Consider the following 21458-nt stretch of genomic DNA (forward strand, 5'->3'; position numbering starts at 1 on the left):
TACTTTCTTGTACGTTCTCTATACTATCTAAAACGAAATCTACTGATGCTAACTAAAAAAAGGCATTTTATACCTTAGCAATTCAAAAAAGCAGCTTTCGGCTTAATATTAAATACTATAAAATGTGATCTAATTTTTACTGTTTTAAAAACATCATAAGAGAGGGTTTATTTCAAAGGCAAATGTCGGATGTTTAACAAGTACGTCGTTGTTTTTCATGAGAGTATTCTGATATTCGGAAAATACTCGGTCAAAGATCGTGAGATGATTCAGAATATTCGCCGTACACTACGTACATCACACTTCGCTGTTATTTTTGATGAGAGTATTCTGATATTCGGAAAATACTCGGTCAAAGATCGTGAAATGGTTCAGAATATTCGCCGTACACTACGTACATCACACTTCGCTGTTATTTTTGATGAGAGTATTCTGATATTCGGAAAACAATCGGTCAAAGATCGTGAGATGATTCAGAATATTCGCCGTACCGAAAGTGTGCGAAGCAACCTCAAATGTTTTCATACATTGATTATCTTTGTTTTCGACAGTAAGGTCGTAGATTTCCTTTAACATCGTCCTAATGCAAAAAAAATATTTATGTCAGCCTTGGGGTAGCTATACGTTAACATTTTTTACGATATGTCATCACTGCTCTTTCTACTACATTGCAGTATATTCAAAATATTTACATAAAACAATTTACTTTGCTAACCTTGTATTCTGAATTGCCCTCAACTTTTGCTGTACTTTCTCTTCCACATCTTTTCCCTCAGTTACTTTGTTTGATGCAATCTTCGCCAACGTTTTCCACGGAAAGTACTCGTCATTCATTCGGCAAATGCCGTCACCCAGCACCCTGGCTTCATTTTCGCACATCTTGCTAAGTATAGTCGGTCGGGATTTTGACCAGCTGTAGAGATATTGTATTTGTCCAACAAGGCCCGACCGGCACTTTTTGACTGTCGTACGTAGGCAATCAAATCGACTCTTGTCAGGTATTCTGGATAACCAGTTCTGCGCTTAAGTTCACCCAAGGTGATACCGTATCTTGTTTCTCGCGTGGCCGGTAGCGACATAACGCCATTGATGTGGGTAACTTGATGATCATTAGGGATATTACAGTATGGTCTTTGGATATCAGAAATATACTGCTCTCTGTTGGCCATTGAAATGTGGCGGTTTCCTTCAATGCAGTCGATTTGTGGCACGATGGTTCTGCTTCCATTTATGTCTCCTGTGGAATTATGATTATTGTAATATATCTTCAAACTACTTATACAAAGAGATGTCAGACAATGAAGGTAAGATGTCAGACAATGATGAAGATGTCAGACAATGATGAAGAAGGTAAGATGTCAGACAATGATGAGGTAAGATGTCAGACAATGAAGGGAAGATGACAGACAATGATGAAGAAGGTAAGATGTCAGACAATGAAGGGAAGATGTCAGACAATGATGAAGAAGGTAAGATGTCAGACAATGAAGGGAAGATGACAGACAATGATGAAGAAGGTAAGATGTCAGACAATGAAGGAAGATGTCAGACAATGATGAAGAAGGTAAGATGTCAGACAATGAAGGGAAGATGTCAGACAATGATGAAGAAGGTAAGATGTCAGACAATGAAGGGAAGATGTCAGACAATGATGAAGAAGGTAAGATGTCAGACAATGATGAAGAAGGTAAGATGTCAGACAATGAAGGGAAGATGTCAGACAATGATGAAGAAGATGTCAGACAATGAAGGGAAGATGTCAGACAATGATGAAGAAGGTAAGATGTCAGACAATGAAGGAAGATGACAGACAATGATGAAGAAGGTAAGATCAGACAATGAGACAATGATGAAGAAGGTAAGATGTCAGACAATGATGAAGAAGGTAAGATGTCAGACAATGATGAAGAAGGGAAGATGGACAATGAAGGAAGATGTCAGACAATGATGGAAGATGTCAGACAATGAAGGGAAGATGACAGACAATGATGAAGAAGGTAAGATGTCAGACAATGAAGGGAAGATGACAGACAATGATGAAGAAGGTAAGATGTCAGACAATGATGAAGAAGGTAAGATGTCAGACAATGATGAAGAAGGTAAGATGTCAGACAATGAAGGTAAGATGTCAGACAATGATGAAGAAGGTAAGATGTCAGACAATGAAGGGAAGATATCAGACAATGATGAAGATGTCAGACAATGATGACAATGATGAAGAAGATGTCAGACAATGATGAAGAAGGTAAGAGACAATGAAGGAAGATGACAGACAATGATAAGATGTCAGACAATGAAGGGAAGATGACAGACAATGATGAAGAAGGGAAAATATCAGACAATGATGAAGAAGGGAAGATGTCAGACAATGATGAAGAAGGGAAGATATCAGACTATAAAAAGATGTCAAACAATGAAGACAAGATATCAGACAATAAAAAGAAGGTATCAGAAAATAAAAAAATATCAGAACAGCTTGGCTAAATACCTGTCGTAAATTCGTCGTCATAATCGTCGTTATCCGTACTATTTTCCAAAGAAGCGCTATTGGCTCTACTTCGATTGCTGTTTGCTCTGCTTCGATTACTCATAGATATTGTTGTGCTATCGCAACTGTCATTTTCTGTTCTTTCAAGAACATTTGAACCAAAACTATGGTGACGTAGTTTCCTTTTATCGCTGTTCATTGACGCGTCCTCCAAAGCTGTGCTGCTGACAAATGGCAAAGGTACACGTTGGTGTTTTTCTCCTATCTCAGTTATATAATCTTGAGGTACGACTCCAGGACTGGTAAGTACAATGGGCATAGTAGTTGGACATACAGTGGTTTGCTGGTCTTCAGTTGTCGTAGCAACCAAACTGGGACCTCCTTGAAATTGGACCCTACCATCTGTTTGTTCTGTGTTTGGGGTGCTATGCGTTAACAAATATCGAAGGTAGTTAAATTTTTTATTTCCTATCATTTTGCCTTCTTCTAAACCTGGGTATGACAAACTTTCCCGCGTCCTGTTAATATGACCAGGTGGAGACATCATTCGATGGTCACTGGTGATCACGTGGCCTGGTGGTGATATCACGTGATGTTCGCTCGCTATAGTCGGGACAACGTGTTCTCTATGTGAGAAGCGTGGTGGCATAAGTTGTGCACGTGGCAAGGGTGGCACATGTGGTGATGCATGTGTAAGTCCACGGTCGAATGTGGATAAATCAGCTTCTGTTGGTTCATGGTTAATTTCGTGGTCTTCGTTAATAAATCTTTGATTGAACGCTCGAACAACGGGTGATTTCCCGAGGCGCTTCTCTTTCCACACACGAATCTTTTTACTCAGCGGTTCTTCACCACCTTGTTCGAACACCCGTATCTGCCGGCGTCGATGTAGCGAGAGTGACTCAGCACCAGTACTCCTCTCATCGTTGAACACACATTGCTTACAGTTCTCGTTAAACTGACGACATTCATCGGCAGTAAAACTTGCTAGACCCATCTCGAATACGGGTGACATAGAAACTTGTGGATCGACTTGTTTCCATTGCTCAGAAGTCGCAGCCGTGTTTGGTGGCTCGGCCGTGTACACTTGTGTCGGAGATGAATCACAACTTGTTCCGTCGAACTTTTCCTGCTCTTCGGCTAGTTCGTAGTCGTCCTTTGGTTCCTTCTTTATTTTCCTATGAAGATGAACTGACTCTGTTTGATTCCTCTCGCATGACTCTGGAGTGAAAAACATTACTTTAAAATCAAGATATGAATACATTCCTATGAGATTTCGTTTGGCTATGTTGATGTTAATCTTATCTAGTTCCAAGTTCAATGAACTTATAGCAGTTCACGATAGGTTCTTAATAAATGCAAAAAATACAAGCACCACTGCAAGTTATATTTTCCTCAATCTAACTATAATTATTACAAGCGTGAATGCATAATAGACGTAAGTGGCGAAACGCTTCTAGTGGTTTTCAGTTAACAAACATAAACAGAAAAAAATGCGACAATTTTTTCTGTAAATGGTACACAAACAAATGCACTTTTATCATCGACAACACGTATTTGCTGTTTCTACTTACAGTTTCCGGCATCTGGCCGTGGGAAATATCATTCAAAATTTTATATGTACATTCGTTGCCTTAAGACCTAACTGCATGCTGATGTTTTAATGATGGGAAATTTTTGTGTGCGAACCCGCGCCATATTTGGTTGGAAAATTGAAGGTTTTGACTTACAGTATGATCAGTTTAAAATGTTTTTCATTCTGAACTATCTGCAGTGTGACTGTGATTCTACTACCTGCAGTGTGACTGTGATCCTACTTGCTTAAAACTTTTTCATTCTGAACTATCTGCAGTGTGACTGTGATGCTACTATCTGCAGTGTGACTGTGATGCTACTATCTGCAGTGTGACTGTGATTCTACTATCTGCAGTGTGACTGTGATTCTACTATCTGAAGTGTGACTGTGATTCTACTATCTGAAGTGTGACTGTGATTCTACTATCTGCAGTGTGACTGTGATTCTACTATCTGCAGTGTGACTGTGATTCTACTATCTGCAGTGTGACTGTGATTCTACTATCTGCAGTGTGACTGTGATTCTACTATCTGCAGTGTGACTGTGATTCTACTATCTGCAGTGTGACTGTGATTCTACTATCTGAAGTGTGACTGTGATGCTACTATCTGCAGTGTGACTGTGATGCTACTATCTGAAGTGTGACTGTGATGCTACTATCTGCAGTGTGACTGTGATTCTACTATCTGCAGTGTGACTGTGATGCTACTATCTGCAGTGTGACTGTGATTCTACTATCTGCAGTGTGACTATGATTCTACTATCTGCAGTGTGACTATGATTCTACTATCTGCAGTGTGACTGTGATGCTACTATCTGCAGTGTGACTGTGATGCTACTATCTGCAGTGTGACTGTGATTCTACTATCTGAAGTGTGACTGTGATGCTACTATCTGCAGTGTGACTGTGATTCTACTATCTGCAGTGTGACTGTGATTCTACTATCTGCAGTGTGACTGTGATGCTACTATCTGCAGTGTGACTGTGATTCTACTATCTGCAGTGTGACTGTGATGCTACTATCTGCAGTGTGACTGTGATTCTACTATCTGCAGTGTGACTGTGATGCTACTATCTGCAGTGTGACTGTGATTCTACTATCTGCAGTGTGATTGTGATGCTACTATCTGCAGTGTGACTGTGATTCTACTATCTGCAGTGTGACTGTGATGCTACTATCTGCAGTGTGACTGTGATTCTACTATCTGCAGTGTGACTGTGATGCTACTATCTGCAGTGTGACTGTGATTCTACTATCTGCAGTGTGACTGTGATGCTACTATCTGCAGTGTGACTGTGATGCTACTATCTGAAGTGTGACTGTGATTCTACTATCTGCAGTGTGACTGTGATTCTACTATCTGCAGTGTGACTGTGATTCTACTATCTGCAGTGTGACTGTGATTCTACTATCTGCAGTGTGACTGTGATGCTACTATCTGCAGTGTGACTGTGATGCTACTATCTGAAGTGTGACTGTGATTCTACTATCTGCAGTGTGACTGTGATGCTACTATCTGCAGTGTGACTGTGATTCTACTATCTGCAGTGTGACTGTGATGCTACTATCTGCAGTGTGACTGTGATTCTACTATCTGCAGTGTGATTGTGATGCTACTATCTGCAGTGTGACTGTGATTCTACTATCTGCAGTGTGACTGTGATGCTACTATCTGCAGTGTGACTGTGATTCTACTATCTGCAGTGTGACTGTGATGCTACTATCTGCAGTGTGACTGTGATTCTACTATCTGCAGTGTGACTGTGATGCTACTATCTGCAGTGTGACTGTGATGCTACTATCTGAAGTGTGACTGTGATTCTACTATCTGCAGTGTGACTGTGATTCTACTATCTGCAGTGTGACTGTGATTCTACTATCTGCAGTGTGACTGTGATTCTACTATCTGCAGTGTGACTGTGATGCTACTATCTGCAGTGTGACTGTGATGCTACTATCTGAAGTGTGACTGTGATGCTACTATCTGCAGTGTGACTGTGATTCTACTATCTGAAGTGTGACTGTGATGCTACTATCTGCAGTGTGACTGTGATGCTACTATCTGCAGTGTGACTATGATTCTACTATCTGCAGTGTGACTGTGATTCTACTATCTGCAGTGTGACTGTGATGCTACTGTCTGCAGTGTGACTGTGATGCTACTATCTGCAGTGTGACTGTGATGCTACTATCTGCAGTGTGACTGTGATGCTACTATCTGCAGTGTGACTGTGATGCTACTATCTGCAGTGTGACTGTGATTCTACTATCTGAAGTGTGACTGTGATTCTACTATCTGAAGTGTGACTGTGATGCTACTATCTGCAGTGTGACTGTGATTCTACTATCTGCAGTGTGACTGTGATGCTACTATCTGAAGTGTGATTGTGATTCTACTATCTGCAGTGTGACTGTGATTCTACTATCTGCAGTGTGACTGTGATTCTACTATCTGCAGTGTGACTGTGATGCTACTATCTGCAGTGTGACTGTGATGCTACTTGCTTAAAATGTTTTTCATTCTGAACTATCTGCAGTGTGACTGTGATGCTACTATCTGCAGTGTGACTGAGATTCTACTATCTGCAGTGTGACTGTGATGCTACTATCTGCAGTGTGACTGTGATTCTACTATCTGCAGTGTGACTGTGATTCTACTATCTGCAGTGTGACTGTGATTCTTTTATCTGCAGTGTGACTGTGATGCTACTATCTGCAGTGTGACTGTGATGCTACTATCTGCAGTGTGACTGTGATGCTACTATCTGCAGTGTGACTGTGATTCTACTATCTGCAGTGTGACTGTGATGCTACTATCTGCAGTGTGACTGTGATTCTACTATCTGCAGTGTGACTGTGATGCTACTATCTGCAGTGTGACTGTGATTCTACTATCTGCAGTGTGACTGTGATTCTACTATCTGCAGTGTGACTGTGATGCTACTATCTGCAGTGTGACTGTGATTCTACTATCTGCAGTGTGACTGTGATTCTACTATCTGCAGTGTGACTGTGATTCTACTATGTGCAGTGTGACTGTGATTCTACTATCTGAAGTGTGACTGTGATTCTACTATGTGCAGTGTGACTGTGATTCTACTATCTGCAGTGTGACTGTGATTCTACTATGTGCAGTGTGACTGTGATTCTACTATCTGCAGTGTGACTGTGATTCTACTATCTGCAGTGTGACTGTGATTCTACTATCTGCAGTGTGACTGTGATTCTACTATCTGCAGTGTGACTGTGATTCTACTATCTGCAGTGTGACTGTGATTCTACTATCTGCAGTGTGACTGTGATTCTACTATCTGCAGTGTGACTGTGATTCTACTATCTGCAGTGTGACTGTGATGCTACTATCTGCAGTGTGACTGTGATGCTACTATCTGCAGTGTGACTGTGATTCTACTATCTGCAGTGTGACTGTGATTCTACTATCTGCAGTGTGACTGTGATTCTACTATCTGCAGTGTGACTGTGATTCTACTATCTGCAGTGTGACTGAGATTCTACTATCTGCAGTGTGACTGTGATTCTACTATCTGCAGTGTGACTGTGATGCTACTATCTGCAGTGTGACTGTGATTCTACTATCTGCAGTGTGACTGTGATTCTACTATCTGCAGTGTGACTGTGATTCTACTATCTGCAGTGTGACTGTGATGCTACTATCTGCAGTGTGACTGTGATTCTACTATCTGCAGTGTGACTGTGATGCTACTATCTGCAGTGTGACTGTGATGCTACTATCTGCAGTGTGACTGTGATTCTACTATCTGCAGTGTGACTGTGATGCTAGTATCTGCAGTGTGACTGTGATTCTACTATCTGCAGTGTGACTGTGATGCTACTATCTGCAGTGTGACTGTGATGCTACTATCTGCAGTGTGACTGTGATTCTACTATCTGCAGTGTGACTGTGATGCTACTATCTGCAGTGTGACTGTGATGCTACTATCTGCAGTGTGACTGTGATTCTACTATCTGCAGTGTGACTGTGATGCTACTATCTGCAGTGTGACTGTGATGCTACTATCTGCAGTGTGACTGTGATTCTACTATCTGAAGTGTGACTGTGATTCTACTATGTGCAGTGTGACTGTGATTCTACTATCTGCAGTGTGGCTGTGATTCTACTATCTGCAGTGTGGCTGTGATTCTACTACCTGCAGTGTGGCTGTGATGCTACTGTCTGCAGTGTGGCTGTGATGCTACTATCTGCAGTGTGACTGTGATGCTACTATCTGCAGTGTGACTGTGATGCTACTATCTGCAGTGTGACTGTGATGCTACTATCTGCAGTGTGACTGTGATGCTACTTGCTTAAAACTTTTGCAGGTTTATCGTTCTTTACTGTCCACGTTCACGAAACAAAATGAAACTCCATCGAAAAAAAACACATCCATTAAATGGTTAAAATTACAAAACTTTAACAGCGTTAATCATTCATAAAATGAAATGTATGGCAAGAACAGATTTAGCTTCATTTTAGCTATGAACAACCATTGTTTCTAGAGTAATCAACTGAACTTTGAGTAGATGTGACATTAAAAATCGGAAGAAACCGACATAAAAAAACCTTCACTCCTATAACAAGCATAAATAATTTGTTTTTAATGCCTAAGGTTGATATGTCTTAGCACACTTTTACTTGCAAATAAAAAACGCCTTTCAAGCACTTTCATTGGTTGTTTAATGTTAATTTACTGTAAATATGTACACCATTACTGTTATTTACCTTGGTGTCGGTAATTATGGGTAAATATTAACCTTTACTTTGTCTTTGCGTGTACATGGTCATAATCATTAATCACGTCAACTTTGGTGATTTATTGTCGAAATAAAGTTGAGATGGTTCTTCTCGTGCAAATTAGGTGAAGACAGCAGATGTATATGGAAGGTGTTGTACATTGCACCTTATGCTTTTCTTCAAGAGATCATTTGAGACAATCTGATTAACAATAGTTCATGGGGCTAGATATCTATCGACATATTTGTAATTCCAAAAAGTTATGCAATGCCGTTAAATAAAAATGATATTACCGTATGGCGAGAGGCGAAGATGGGTTGTCATTGACGATTAATTGTTTCTTACTGTTCATTTCGGTGCATTTGACCTTTATGGTTTTAATTTAAAAATTATCTATTGAGTCCCTTGAAGACTAATGGTCTTGCATTTTCAAAACAGTCAAAATTTCTTGTGCAACAACGTAATATATTCTCGAGTATTTAGTATTTTTCTTATTGCAATGCACATTTATGCTAATGCATGTCTGGGTGAAGGCAAGCCCAAAATATCAGTCGAGGCCTGTTTCAAACATCGAACTTTACATGCACCGAACACATTAAAGACAAAAGAAAATGAGATTAGTTTCCTCATTATTTTTTTGTTTTAAATGCGTTCGGTTCATGTTAAGTTCGACCTTTGAACTAGGCCTTAATAACCGACTTACATTCACATAAATTTTCGAAATAACAAAATGCGATTTTTTCAAATCTTTAGTTTCGTTTTACCTGCTTCTCGCGATAAGGTTCAGTAGTTTTTCCCGGAAGAAACATTCAAATTTTATTCTATTTTGCCAGGAACCGCCAAAGAGATTGTCAATCAACCACTGCCAAATATGCCGCGATCAATACTTTCAAGATTTTGTAAATTGTGAAAAGGAGTACTGTTTAGCATGTCAAAACATGCAAGCAAAACAAGTGTACAAAGTCGTTCGTTCAATTACCTTTAAAAGGTAAATTTCACACCGCACGATAAACACTATAGTCACTAGCGTCTCACCCGCTATTTTTAATATGCACACAATTTCACAAGCAGTTTGCAAATTGCATGTTTGTTGAGCAACATACATCTTGAATTTAGAAAGATTATGTTGGCCCTCGGATGTAAATTAAAGCAACTCGCGGCAACGCACAAACTCACGATATTGGACCGCCAATTTTATCGAGCGCTGCAGTATGAGCCGTATGCTTGACTTGTCGCGATAATGTGTCGGGTTTAACAGAAAATTTAACGAAAAGTTCGTTTAACCCATGAAAGTAGCGCATCGAGCGGTCTTAGACCATTTGTAGGTATTCTCGTTAATTCGGGAACAAACAGACCCAACATATTTTAATTAATTTTTGACTTCAATTATACATATATGTCTAGTGTTCTTCACCCTTGCGTGTTCCTTTGTGACATTATTTATCATCGCGTTAGCGTTCTGCGAACTGACGGTGTTTAGTTTCGATTTTTAGAAATAGCGTGAGTTGCACACAGGTAAATCGCGTGCAGCTTAAATGGATCATAAGACTTTTACCCGATTGACGCACGTTGCCGACAAGTATTTGTTTTAGAATAAGTAAGCTTTAGTTATGGCATCGAAGTCACTTAGCCGCAGGCTAAATTGCAGATGCTAAATTTTGTCCTTAACATCTATACGTCTTCAAAGAGCTAAGTAATAGATCTGCACAAATTTGTGCCATATTTTACTTACGCATGCCGTGAACACGCGAGTCGAGGTAGTATTTGATATTTATCTGATGCGAAAGTGTAAGTGGCGGCGAGCTAAATTGTTATTGGAATTCCATAAATCTCGGAATCATTTATAACGCGTTCAAATGGCTTGTTTATCACACGAATAAGCGATTGAATGTATTCATAATTCGAGAACACGCGTACTTGTTACATAAACGTCTTCATCGGTGACGAAATGCAACCAAGGCACATTGATAGTTTAATCGCTATAACCCCAAGGCATGCATATAAACACCAGCGGTCTATGATTCAAACACTATTTCCTTTTGAAACATTCGCAAGAGTTCTTTTATATAAAAGTTATGCTTTGCTACAGTTTGTATATTACAAACAAATAAATGGTGCAAGCATAGTTTCATCGTATCGTACAAACGCACCGGTTTATTGTTATCGGAATGTCTAACAAGACAGACGACAAAGGCGAAACGTGGCTCCTATATCCTTCAACCAACCTACTGCTTTTGTATTATACGTAATTGTTGATAACTGGATAGCATTATAACGTTGGGTCTTTAAAATTGCCCATAATCACGCGATATGTTTGAGCAGCACCGCGTCATTATAACGAGCATCGAACGGTTCATGGAAAAGTACAAAGCATATCGCGTACTGAACACATTTGATAGAAATACGTCAATCCCGTAGCAAACATATGTGGCAATGTTTCTGAGAATCGTAAAACTTGTGTCTCGGTCTTACCGTTCGACATTGGTCGCTTGTATGTATTGCTAACTGGATCGTCCATGCCCCAAGCAGACGCTTGTGTTGAACAACTCTGTGTGGCAGGGCCATGCTCTTGCTTCAAAATCCCGACGTGTGATGATTCTGAGTTCAATTCAGGTTCCATAACTCCAGAAGCTAGTACGGCAAGCATCGGTAATACCTAGGCCGTCAATCGGTTTTCCTAGCACTGCCTGGGGACTTGCAAATGCTTGTCTATTTCACTCTGTCCCTTTAGACTGGAACACGTCGCCAGAAATTCACTGACATCTAGAAATGCTTGTTGTGAGACGTCACCATTCGCCGCCCTCAGGGCAATCGCTGTCATCAAATACAATTGTTGACCCCGCGAGCAGAGCTGAAAACACCGGAAGACTGGAATAATTTATTTTGGAAGCGTATCGTTTCCTTTGACACAATCACCCGGGGGGGGTGTGATTCAGGGTATCAGTTAACGCGTACAAGTACAATTCACGCGTATTGCATGCGTCAAGCATGTGTTTTTGTGAAATGCTACGTGACCGTACTTTTAAGCGATGATATTTAATTTAACACAATGCTTTTTGTAATAATTTTAAAGTACATTTAAATGAAAAACGAGGATTTTTTAAGAGCGAACATGTTTCGACATTAACAAAATGCCATCTTAAAAAAATCGTCGTTTTTATTAAATTTATTTTACGCTTGCTGCTACTTAGAAAAAGAATAATCTTACAAATCGTTTCCATATACAATCGTAATAACAAACAAAGAATTGCAACACATTTACTACGATATTTTTTTATTCTAGTCATTGCTGTCTGTGATTATCATTTGAATACTCGTAGAATAATCACCATTAATCCTAAGTACAAAACATTGAGCTTCATTTGCAATTATTTAACGTTGCTCGACGTGCATGTGTGTTTCCCCGTGCATCTTCAGGCTCGTTTTATGTAAGCACACGGGAAATATAAATATGGTGGAAACCATGTTTTAGAAGGGATTTAGGAATGCGGTATAAACGATAATTATTGTTTTAAGTCTAGAGCAACAGGAAATATGTTTGGGAGAATTGAACACCCGCCAAGCAAAAGCATAAGACATATTTCCGCACAACGCTTTATGAAGGCGCAAATATGTATCTCGAAAATATCACATTAACTTTTACTTAAGATTTAATTGAATTATCTCATGCAATTGGAATGTTCTTGCTCGCTATAGAACTTTTAAGACCGGCACAAAACCCGTACCAATAGAATCATTTACATTTAAAACATCCTTAATCTCGGTGAGGCGGATCATAAATATAAATGTAATTTCTATTCTTTCGTATGGGTTAATTGTGAAGGTTAGCAGCGCGCCCCATACATTGTATCGTACCAAAACGCGTGACTTTCATAGGTTACATTCAAACTATGGTACCTTTATTGGGCAACAACTGAAGAAGTCTTTTGAACAACGTGAAAGCCTAAATGTATATATTTGCTGTGTACAATCAGCGAATGTTAGTAATTCTTGAAAATTCGATATCTTTGTTTTTTGAAATTCAATCCAATAAAAGTAGCCCCCCGTAACATTTCACATCAGTATAAAGGCCATTTTTAGTGGTGTTTTAAGCTATCAGGACAGTTCATTACAAACAATGGTCGTATTTTGTATGGGTTTTGCTGATGAGACCATACGAATGCTTAATAACATTTTCAAATATCAAGCGCGTCGCCATAGGTCATTGTAAAATTATTGGCCGCAGGGTCCGATAAAACAAAGTTCCCTTAACGTACCTTATAAAAGTCTGTGAAAGATCCTCGGGAAACAGTTCACCCAACTGTTGTGGCAATTTCTACTGATATTGTGACATTACGTGCGTTCGAATTACTTTCAAGGTCATCACGTTTGTTTAAGAACGCGTAACTGGAACGGCAAACAAATCATACGCCATAGGAATTCCTGAGACGTGCGCTCAAGATTTCTGGTGACGTACAGCCAAATGCTTGCAGCGGAATGTTATTAATTTCAAGATAATGATGATGTAAGAGATTCTCACAAGGACGACGACATGCCACTTGCACTAAGGTTTGAATCGCTCGTTCACTCCATCACATAGTCATGAGACATGCAAACTTTTTATAGCAGAATTTTTGTGTTTGCACTAACTCTCGAAGTCCCAAAATTCTACTAGCAAGCTCGGGATTTTTCATACATTTGTGCCCAAAGCATCAAGGTATATGTCTTTACTCGTCATGTAAAACGTTCCAGCTATGTTCCGGTTTGTTATTGTAATGTGTGTTGTAATCGATGCGATCGAGGTCACGAGATTGTCTTCAAATGGGTGAATTTTGCGTTCAATTCTTAGCTCTTATCACTTGTGTACGTGTTTTAATAAAAAAATATAGCATGCATTCGTGTATGTCCATGAAGAGACACAGCAAACCTCCAAGTATAGATTGTATGGTGTGAAATACATTGCAATGGTTCTGATGTATCAAAGCAGTCATTGTGCCGGTGTTCCTCTCCGTGGCACAGCGCTTGAGCCTAATGTGAAATATACCACATGTAAGGTACTTTGCTTTAAACCACACAATTTAAACGGCTACGATCAGTTTCCTGTTAATTTTTTTTTATAAAGTCACAAAGTTCAGAACAAAGTTCAAACTTTACAATCAACATTAATTCTGGAATCCATGTTTCATGTCATCCAATCAAATATACGATGGAACCTCCATTAGGGAACTTTGGCGTCAAACTTTTCCATACAAATTCGAAAATGCATGAACACGAGAACAGTGAATGAAACCTTTTCCAAAATAATGACTTAGATTGGAATTTTAAACGAAATGTTAACTTCCTCTCGAAAGAAATAAAGTCAATGACTCAAAACTTCACTGATGAGGAAGAAGATATTGAAACAGGCAAGGTTGGCAGTACTTTACCGTACTTCTATAGATAAAATGTGTTTGCATAGTTTGCTTGACGATCATACTGAAGTTTAGATAGAAAGTGAACTCTTTATATACAGGTTTTATATACAGGAAAAGTTTCCGCTTGACAATTATGTGTTTTACTTGATTGCTATTAAACTATGTCTTGTTAATCACCAATCCAACAAACATTGGCTTCAAAAGATAACACGAGCATGGATGACTAGTCTTTAGATAAGCATGAAATTTAGCATCCACATGCCACGTGTGAGTCATGTGACTTATTACCTAGTCATTGGGATTTTTAGAATTGTTTGATCTGACTAACCTCACTCACACAAACAAACACACACCCTGCGATAACAGAATTTTAATTATACGCGATCATTTAAAAGCGTTCGCATTATCTTAATTATTACAGAAGATAAATTCCATTACATTTTTTTTCACTGACACGAAGCTGGTTTTTCCTCAACTTTGAAAGTGGCTGTGTGAAGCATGGCTGTTATAGGTAACGTTAGCTGTACTATTGGTCTTACTAGATGGATGGATTTAAATAGTGAGATGTTGTGAGGGAGAGTATTGTAATAAGTTGCTTTGTTGTATGAATGGCCTTTGAAAGCTTTCTAAAAGACACTTGATTGTGAAGAGCTTATTGTTGATTTTGCTGCAAAATGAACGCAAGAAACCTATTTAAATCATACTTTTTACTAAATTGTTTTGTCAAGTTTAATGGCAGTTTGTTGTATTCATGAAGTCTCTCATTTGTTCAGTGCCGGAAAACTAATCATTTGTGTGGGAATTGGGAGGAAGCTAAAGGGGCCAAACCAGAAAATATGGCCCAGGTCCTCGAGAAAGGTTCAATCCGCCACCGAGACAAAATGATTTTCGTAGGAGAAGGATAACTGACGTTAAAACGAAATTCATTTCTCGATTCTCTTCGCAGCAAAGGAAATCGGTACGGTTTCATGTCACTATTTCAAGGTTTATGCGTAGCATTAGAAAATCTGAAATATACGCGAATATCAAGCTGTCTAATCTTCGCTCAACATGATAATCAACGCCACATCATCACCTCAGTAACAACGTTGACTTTATGAACAACGCCAAAAGTTAAAAATTCATAGACATGCAGCTGTTTGTTGTCCTTCGATTCACTTGACTGATTTGCCATTGCTAGACGCCACAAGGGTGGTTTGGTAAACTTTGCAATGAAACGTTCGTGACGATTGTGGCTGTGTAACTGCAAAAATCCTTCAGAAGAAATGAAACGTTTCAATGGCAAGGTACGGTAACATGTTGTTAAGTTGTAGTGAGTCTTTCGTTTCAATGCCGTGGAAATTAAACGACGGAGTGATAGATTATATTATCAAATGAAATTTCATAGACTTGTATGCCCTACATATTTGTGGTTATGAATGAATAAACGAGAGTATTTGCTTAAATAACACGTCAGTCTAGCAGCAGACTAATGGACGAAGATTCTTGGACGTTTGAATCTTCTTCCGTTGCTGTTCTCATGCTCAAAGTGAAAGTTCGTTGCGAGGAGACTTTACGAAACTCAAATTTACCATATTCCTTTTGTCTCTTGATTATAATGACATAACGGAAGTAATTATATAGCGGCTGAAATTTTGTCTTAATTTTGTGTTTTGAAAGTCTCGGATTGTTTTACACGAACACCAATCTGCGCTCGTGAAAATAGTTTGTTTGCTGGTGGCAATATAGGTAATTTGTGTGTTGACATTGAATTATACTGTTGAAACTTATACGAGTTCATCTTCTTTACTTGGCACAGTCTAATACAAGTGAACCGCGATTTGTGGTTAATCTTCACAAACACAGCTGGTCACAACGTCAGAAAGCGAAGAAAGAGTTAATTAAACAACGAACTCTGGAATGGAAGGAGAAACAACTACAGCATCAATTGACTAGAAGCAATTCTTTATCTCAACACGCACCCCTATCCAAAAAATCCGGGCAAAGGCTGGAATACCTGCACAAATCCCCTCGCGGAAGTGGCAGTTTGTCGAATTCTGTTGTTCCACATACACAAAAGGATACAAGCGATAAAAGTGGGTCTGTCGAACATTCAACATTTGGATCATTTCCCCCAACTTTCTCTTCCAGTAGCTCAAATACTATTCCGTTGGCAAAACGTCGTCGCACTGATGAATTTGACTTTCCCCTAGTCAGTGCAATTGGATCGCTTAGATCAGTGGGAAACGAGTTGGTCAGTTACAGCGAGCCGATTATAACAGACGTGACCTCATTGAATGATCAAAATTCGCGTGGTGAATGCACTCTAAGAAAAAAAGCGAAACATATAGACAAAGGTATTGTGAAATGATCTGAAGTGATATGAACAGCTCTTGTTATAAGTGTGTGCCAGCATACTTTATATCTTTTTAAGGTGATCATTTACACCAGCTCGAGTTTGTGAACAGCAGTAGCACAGCAACAAAAGAGTTTCCTTTAGGATCGGAAAGGTATATATCGGACGTTGTGGGATCACTGCCATACACCGCGATCACTGATGATCATCAAGTCGCCCAAATTAATGGTCTTCTGAGCCTGCCGTCTAACCAGGACACGCATCACAGTATTACTTATGGTGAGCTGAAGAGACGATGTGGCTACCCCGAGTATTTGACTCGTACAGACATGGTTGCATACATTCGACAATCAAAAAGTTCGGCTCGTTCTCTCCTGGACAAATACCGCATTAAGACCGGAAGCAAGACCTCCCATCCGAACATCATGTCGAAAATGTGCGAGAAAGAGGTTCAAGTCTTAAGTAAGGGTATTCTTAAAATGAACATTGATTATTTTCCTATCGACGTTTTATCGCGCATTGCTACTCAGAAGATGAATCGAATATCGAGTGAAAATGACGATTTTCAACAACATTTAACGAGATGTAGGCATCAGGTGAACGAAAAGCTAGCAAGTATTGACTCAACAAGGTAAGAAGGCCTACTTTTCTTACGTTATGTCACTTGAATAATTTGCAATCATGATTTTTTGTACAATCTACAACAAAGACCATTTTTGGACTACCGCAACTTGCCACAAATGTAGCCTTACCCAAATATCGAGGATGATTTTTTTTAAAAAAGTAAGATCTTGCAAGGGATATCGTTATTAAAATATGAGAGAACTCTACAGTACTACAGTTTGTCATCTAGGTATTTAGGCCTACGATTATTAATAGGGCCCCTAACGACAACATTGCTGGAAAACATAATCTTGCCATGATTTGACTTGTGTACATAAAATTTCCAATGTACCCAGTCAAACTGGATGCACAAATATGAACGAGACAAGTTAATCAACGACTATTATTGGTCAACTTGAAATGCTTCTGTACCGTCATTTCATTGCTTTCATGGTTTGTGGCTTTCATGATTTGAGCTTTCGTTTACCTGTTACATCGATAATCATAACAATTCGAACAGTATCACTTGTTGGTGTGTATCAGTGAAACATGATTTGCTGACGCCGATAGAAAAGATTTTCATATTTACGCAACGACCGGATATTTTCATTTTCTAGGACAATGCTGAAAGAAGTATTCGATCTTCTTCAATCTGAGAGTGATTTGGATGAGATGAAAACCTTTGAGTTGGCCAGCCATACCTTTGGTATTTCAAATGCCCAAAATCATCTGTTGTTTTTTGACCGCTTTCTTCACGAGTATCAAAACAATCTCACGATGTTCATGAAAGATTTGGAATTTAAGTCTGAAAACCATAAAAATAGATGACGGTGATTAAGTTAATGTATATCTTTCGTTTAATTCAATATACAAATGTTTCTTTCTTACGTAAATTGACTTACCATTTCCTCAAAGGATTTTTGTTTGGTAAAATTATTGCTGTTTTTATCACTTGTATAACAAGGAAATTGTTTTTTTTTGAATGTTCGTTTTGAAATAAAATGCAATTCTACTGTGTAAGACAGGAGATAATTTAAAAGTCTTCATTTCCAAGCGCAAATATTTGGTGATATACACATATCTTAACGTAACTGGTGATATTAAAGTTATGATAGAATAATGTGTGGTTGTGTCTATGGAAGCTGGTTTTAGAAAGACGATTTTACAGTTGTAATTTTGATGTTCGATCTGTATCTATGATACAATGGTATCAATCTTACGTCATGGATTGTGGATTTCTATTGCCGAATGGTATAACAATATAATATCAGGAATTGTGGGTTGGTTTGAAATGTGCTATTATGTATATGATAAATCTATAGAAAGAATAATTTATGTTTATGTACCATTATTGTCTTTTTTACACTATCAGGAAAGCTGTTCATGTTACGTAGGCTTGGTGTTCTTAGGATGGTTATCAAGGTTATACTGAATACCATCCATTAAAAGGACGATTGTGAAAACAACCAATGACCATCAAGAATTTCTTCATCACGAGTGTGAACTGTGAAGGTACCTTGCCAGGAGCCAGAGTCAAGACTTGGAGAAGACACGATTCGAAGAATTTGGGCTTTGAAACGTACTTTCTGGTGAGATTTTTATTCATATTACAATGCTCATGTGTCGTATGAAAATAGCGGAAACGGGAAGCGTTTATTTGATAATTAATTTAGTTATTTATTTAGTGAAAATGCCGATGTTTATGGTTTATTTTGCTGTTTGATGATCAATTAACACTTATTTAATCACGTTTGAAAGTATTGTTCCTTTTATACTCGAGATTTTTGACGAAATACGTATTTAATATTGGAAAGCTGTTCTCTTCTTTCGATGAAAATGAAGCATGGTGTTAGAAAACTAACAAGTCTTTAATTAAGAAATCAATTTTTGCATCACGAAGTTTATTTGTTAGTAAATAGCTGCTTTTACCAGACATCGTAAAAAGAAAGGCTTTGGTCAGGTTTTTTAAAATGTTAATCTACTAATCAAACAACATAATAATTAAATATATTACCCACAAACACATTATTTATAATTTAATCTATTATTCATTATATCTTTATGAAAATGGCATTAATGTACCTAGTAAAGGTAGAAAAATATTTTGATAAATCAAGTATAGAAGTTATTGCAATCAATAACCACTTAATAAACATTCCATTGACAACCATTCCATTGACAACCATTCCATTGACAACCATTCCATTGACAACCATTCCATTGACAACCATTCCATTGACAACCATTCCTTTGACAACCATTCCATTGACAACCATTCCATTGACAACCATTCCATTGACAACCATTCCATTGACAACCATTCCATTGACAACCATTCCATTGACAACCATTCCATTGACAACCATTCCATTGACAACCATTCCATTGACAACCATTCCATTGACAACCATTCCATTGACAACCATTCCATTGACAACCATTCCATTGACAACCATTCCATTGACAACCATTCCATTGACAACCATTCCATTAAAACCATTCCATTGACAACCATTCCATTGACAACCATTCCATTGACAACCATTCCATTGACAACCATTCCATTGACAACCATTCCATTGACAACCATTCCATTGACAACCATTCCATTGACAACCATTCCATTGACAACCATTCCATTGACAACCATTCCATTGACAACCATTCCATTGACAACCATTCCATTGACAACCATTCCATTGACAACCATTCCCACCATTCCATTGACAACCATTCCATTGACAACCATTCCATTGACAACCATTCCATTGACAACCATTCCATTGACAACCATTCCATTGACAACCATTCCATTGACAACCATTCCATTGACAACCATTCCATTGACAACCATTCCATTGACAACCATTCCATTGACAACCATTCCATTGACAACCATTCCATTGACAACCATTCCATTGACAACCATTCCATTGACAACCATTCCATTGACAACCATTCCATTGACAACCATTCCATTGACAACCATTCCATTGACAACCATTCCATTGACAACCATTCCATTGACAACCATTCCATTGACAACCATTCCATTGACAACCATTCCATTGACAACCATTCCATTGACAACCATTCCATTGACAACCATTCCATTGACAACCATTCCATTGACAACCATTCCATTGACAACCATTCCATTGACAACCATTCCATTGACAACCATTCCATTGACAACCATTCCATTGACAACCATTCCATTGACAACCATTCCATTGACAACCATTCCATTGACAACCATTCCATTGACAACCATTCCTTTGACAACCATTCCATTGACAACCATTCCATTGACAACCATTCCATTGACAACCATTCCATTGACAACCATTCCATTGACAACCATTCCATTGACAACCATTCCATTGATGACCATTCCATTGACAACCATTCCATTGATGACCATTCCATTGACAACCATTCCATTGATGACCATTCCATTGACAACCATTCCATTGACAACCATTCCATTGACAACCATTCCATTGACAACCATTCCATTGACAACCATTCCATTGACAACCATTCCATTGACAACCATTCCATTGACAACCATTCCATTGACAACCATTCCATTGACAACCATTCCATTGACAACCATTCCATTGACAACCATTCCATTGACAACCATTCCATTGACAACCATTCCATTGACAACCATTCCATTGACAACCATTCCATTGACAACCATTCCATTGACAACCATTCCATTGACAACCATTCCATTGACAACCATTCCATTGACAACCATTCCATTGACAACCATTCCATTGACAACCATTCCATTGACAACCATTCTATTGACAACCATTCCATTGACAACCATTCCTTTGACAACCATTCCATTGACAACCATTCCATTGACAACCATTCCATTGACAACCATTCCATTGACAACCATTCCATTGACAACCATTCCATTGACAACCATTCCATTGACAACCATTCCATTGACAACCATTCCATTGACAACCATTCCATTGACAACCATTCCATTGACAACCATTCCTTTGACAACCATTCCATTGACAACCATTCCATTGACAACCATTCCATTGACAACCATTCCATTGACAACCATTCCATTGACAACCATTCCATTGACAACCATTCCATTGACAACCATTCCATTGACAACCATTCCATTGACAACCATTCCATTGACAACCATTCCATTGACAACCATTCCATTGACAACCATTCCATTGACAACCATTCCATTGACAACCATTCCATTGACAACCATTCCATTGACAACCATTCCATTGACAACCATTCCATTGACAACCA

General features: G+C 38.7%; 3 protein-coding genes across 8 annotated transcripts; 2 read left to right on the plus strand and 1 right to left on the minus strand.

The window, feature by feature from the left end:
• Positions 1-399: 399 nt before the first annotated feature.
• On the minus strand, positions 400-13278 carry LOC124439311. The gene is given in 6 exon segments (XM_046989534.1): positions 400-580; positions 716-911; positions 914-1237; positions 2489-3709; positions 11292-11670; positions 13076-13278. Coding segments are annotated over 5 exon segments (2097 nt in total). The 5' UTR covers positions 11467-11670; positions 13076-13278.
• On the plus strand, positions 1757-2520 carry LOC124438793 (secreted acidic protein 1A-like). Of its 3 annotated transcripts, none has more exons than XR_006946168.1 (3): positions 1757-1778; positions 1859-1885; positions 1998-2207. XR_006946168.1 is itself a non-coding variant. In XM_046988996.1 (3 exons), exons 1-3 carry the CDS (start codon positions 1864-1866, stop codon positions 2482-2484), a joined length of 330 nt encoding a protein of 109 aa, XP_046844952.1. In that variant the 5' UTR covers positions 1848-1863; the 3' UTR covers positions 2485-2520. The 3 variants fall into 3 exon arrangements, 2 of the variants coding, with proteins under 2 accessions (XP_046844952.1, XP_046844951.1); XM_046988996.1 differs by lacking the exon at positions 1757-1778 and adding an exon at positions 2300-2520 and having other exon boundaries at positions 1848-1885; positions 1998-2120; XM_046988995.1 differs by lacking the exons at positions 1757-1778; positions 1859-1885 and adding an exon at positions 2300-2520 and having other exon boundaries at positions 1938-2120.
• A 61-nt stretch (positions 13279-13339) lies between the features above and the next one.
• Positions 13340-18170, plus strand: LOC124438792. Of its 4 annotated transcripts, XM_046988993.1 has the most exons (6): positions 13340-13847; positions 13921-14208; positions 14986-15498; positions 16011-16548; positions 16626-17178; positions 17768-18170. In XM_046988993.1, exons 3-6 carry the CDS (start codon positions 15478-15480, stop codon positions 17976-17978), a joined length of 1323 nt encoding a protein of 440 aa, XP_046844949.1. In that variant the 5' UTR covers positions 13340-13847; positions 13921-14208; positions 14986-15477; the 3' UTR covers positions 17979-18170. The 4 variants fall into 4 exon arrangements, with proteins under 4 accessions (XP_046844949.1, XP_046844948.1, XP_046844950.1 ...); XM_046988992.1 differs by having other exon boundaries at positions 13340-14208; XM_046988994.1 differs by lacking the exons at positions 13340-13847; positions 13921-14208 and adding an exon at positions 14294-14723.
• The last annotated feature ends 3288 nt before the right edge of the window (positions 18171-21458 follow it).

The sequence above is a fragment of the Xenia sp. Carnegie-2017 genome, unplaced genomic scaffold (genome assembly GCF_021976095.1).
Source record: "Xenia sp. Carnegie-2017 unplaced genomic scaffold, XeniaSp_v1 HiC_scaffold_19, whole genome shotgun sequence".
Taxonomy (NCBI): Eukaryota; Metazoa; Cnidaria; class Anthozoa; order Malacalcyonacea; family Xeniidae; genus Xenia; species Xenia sp. Carnegie-2017.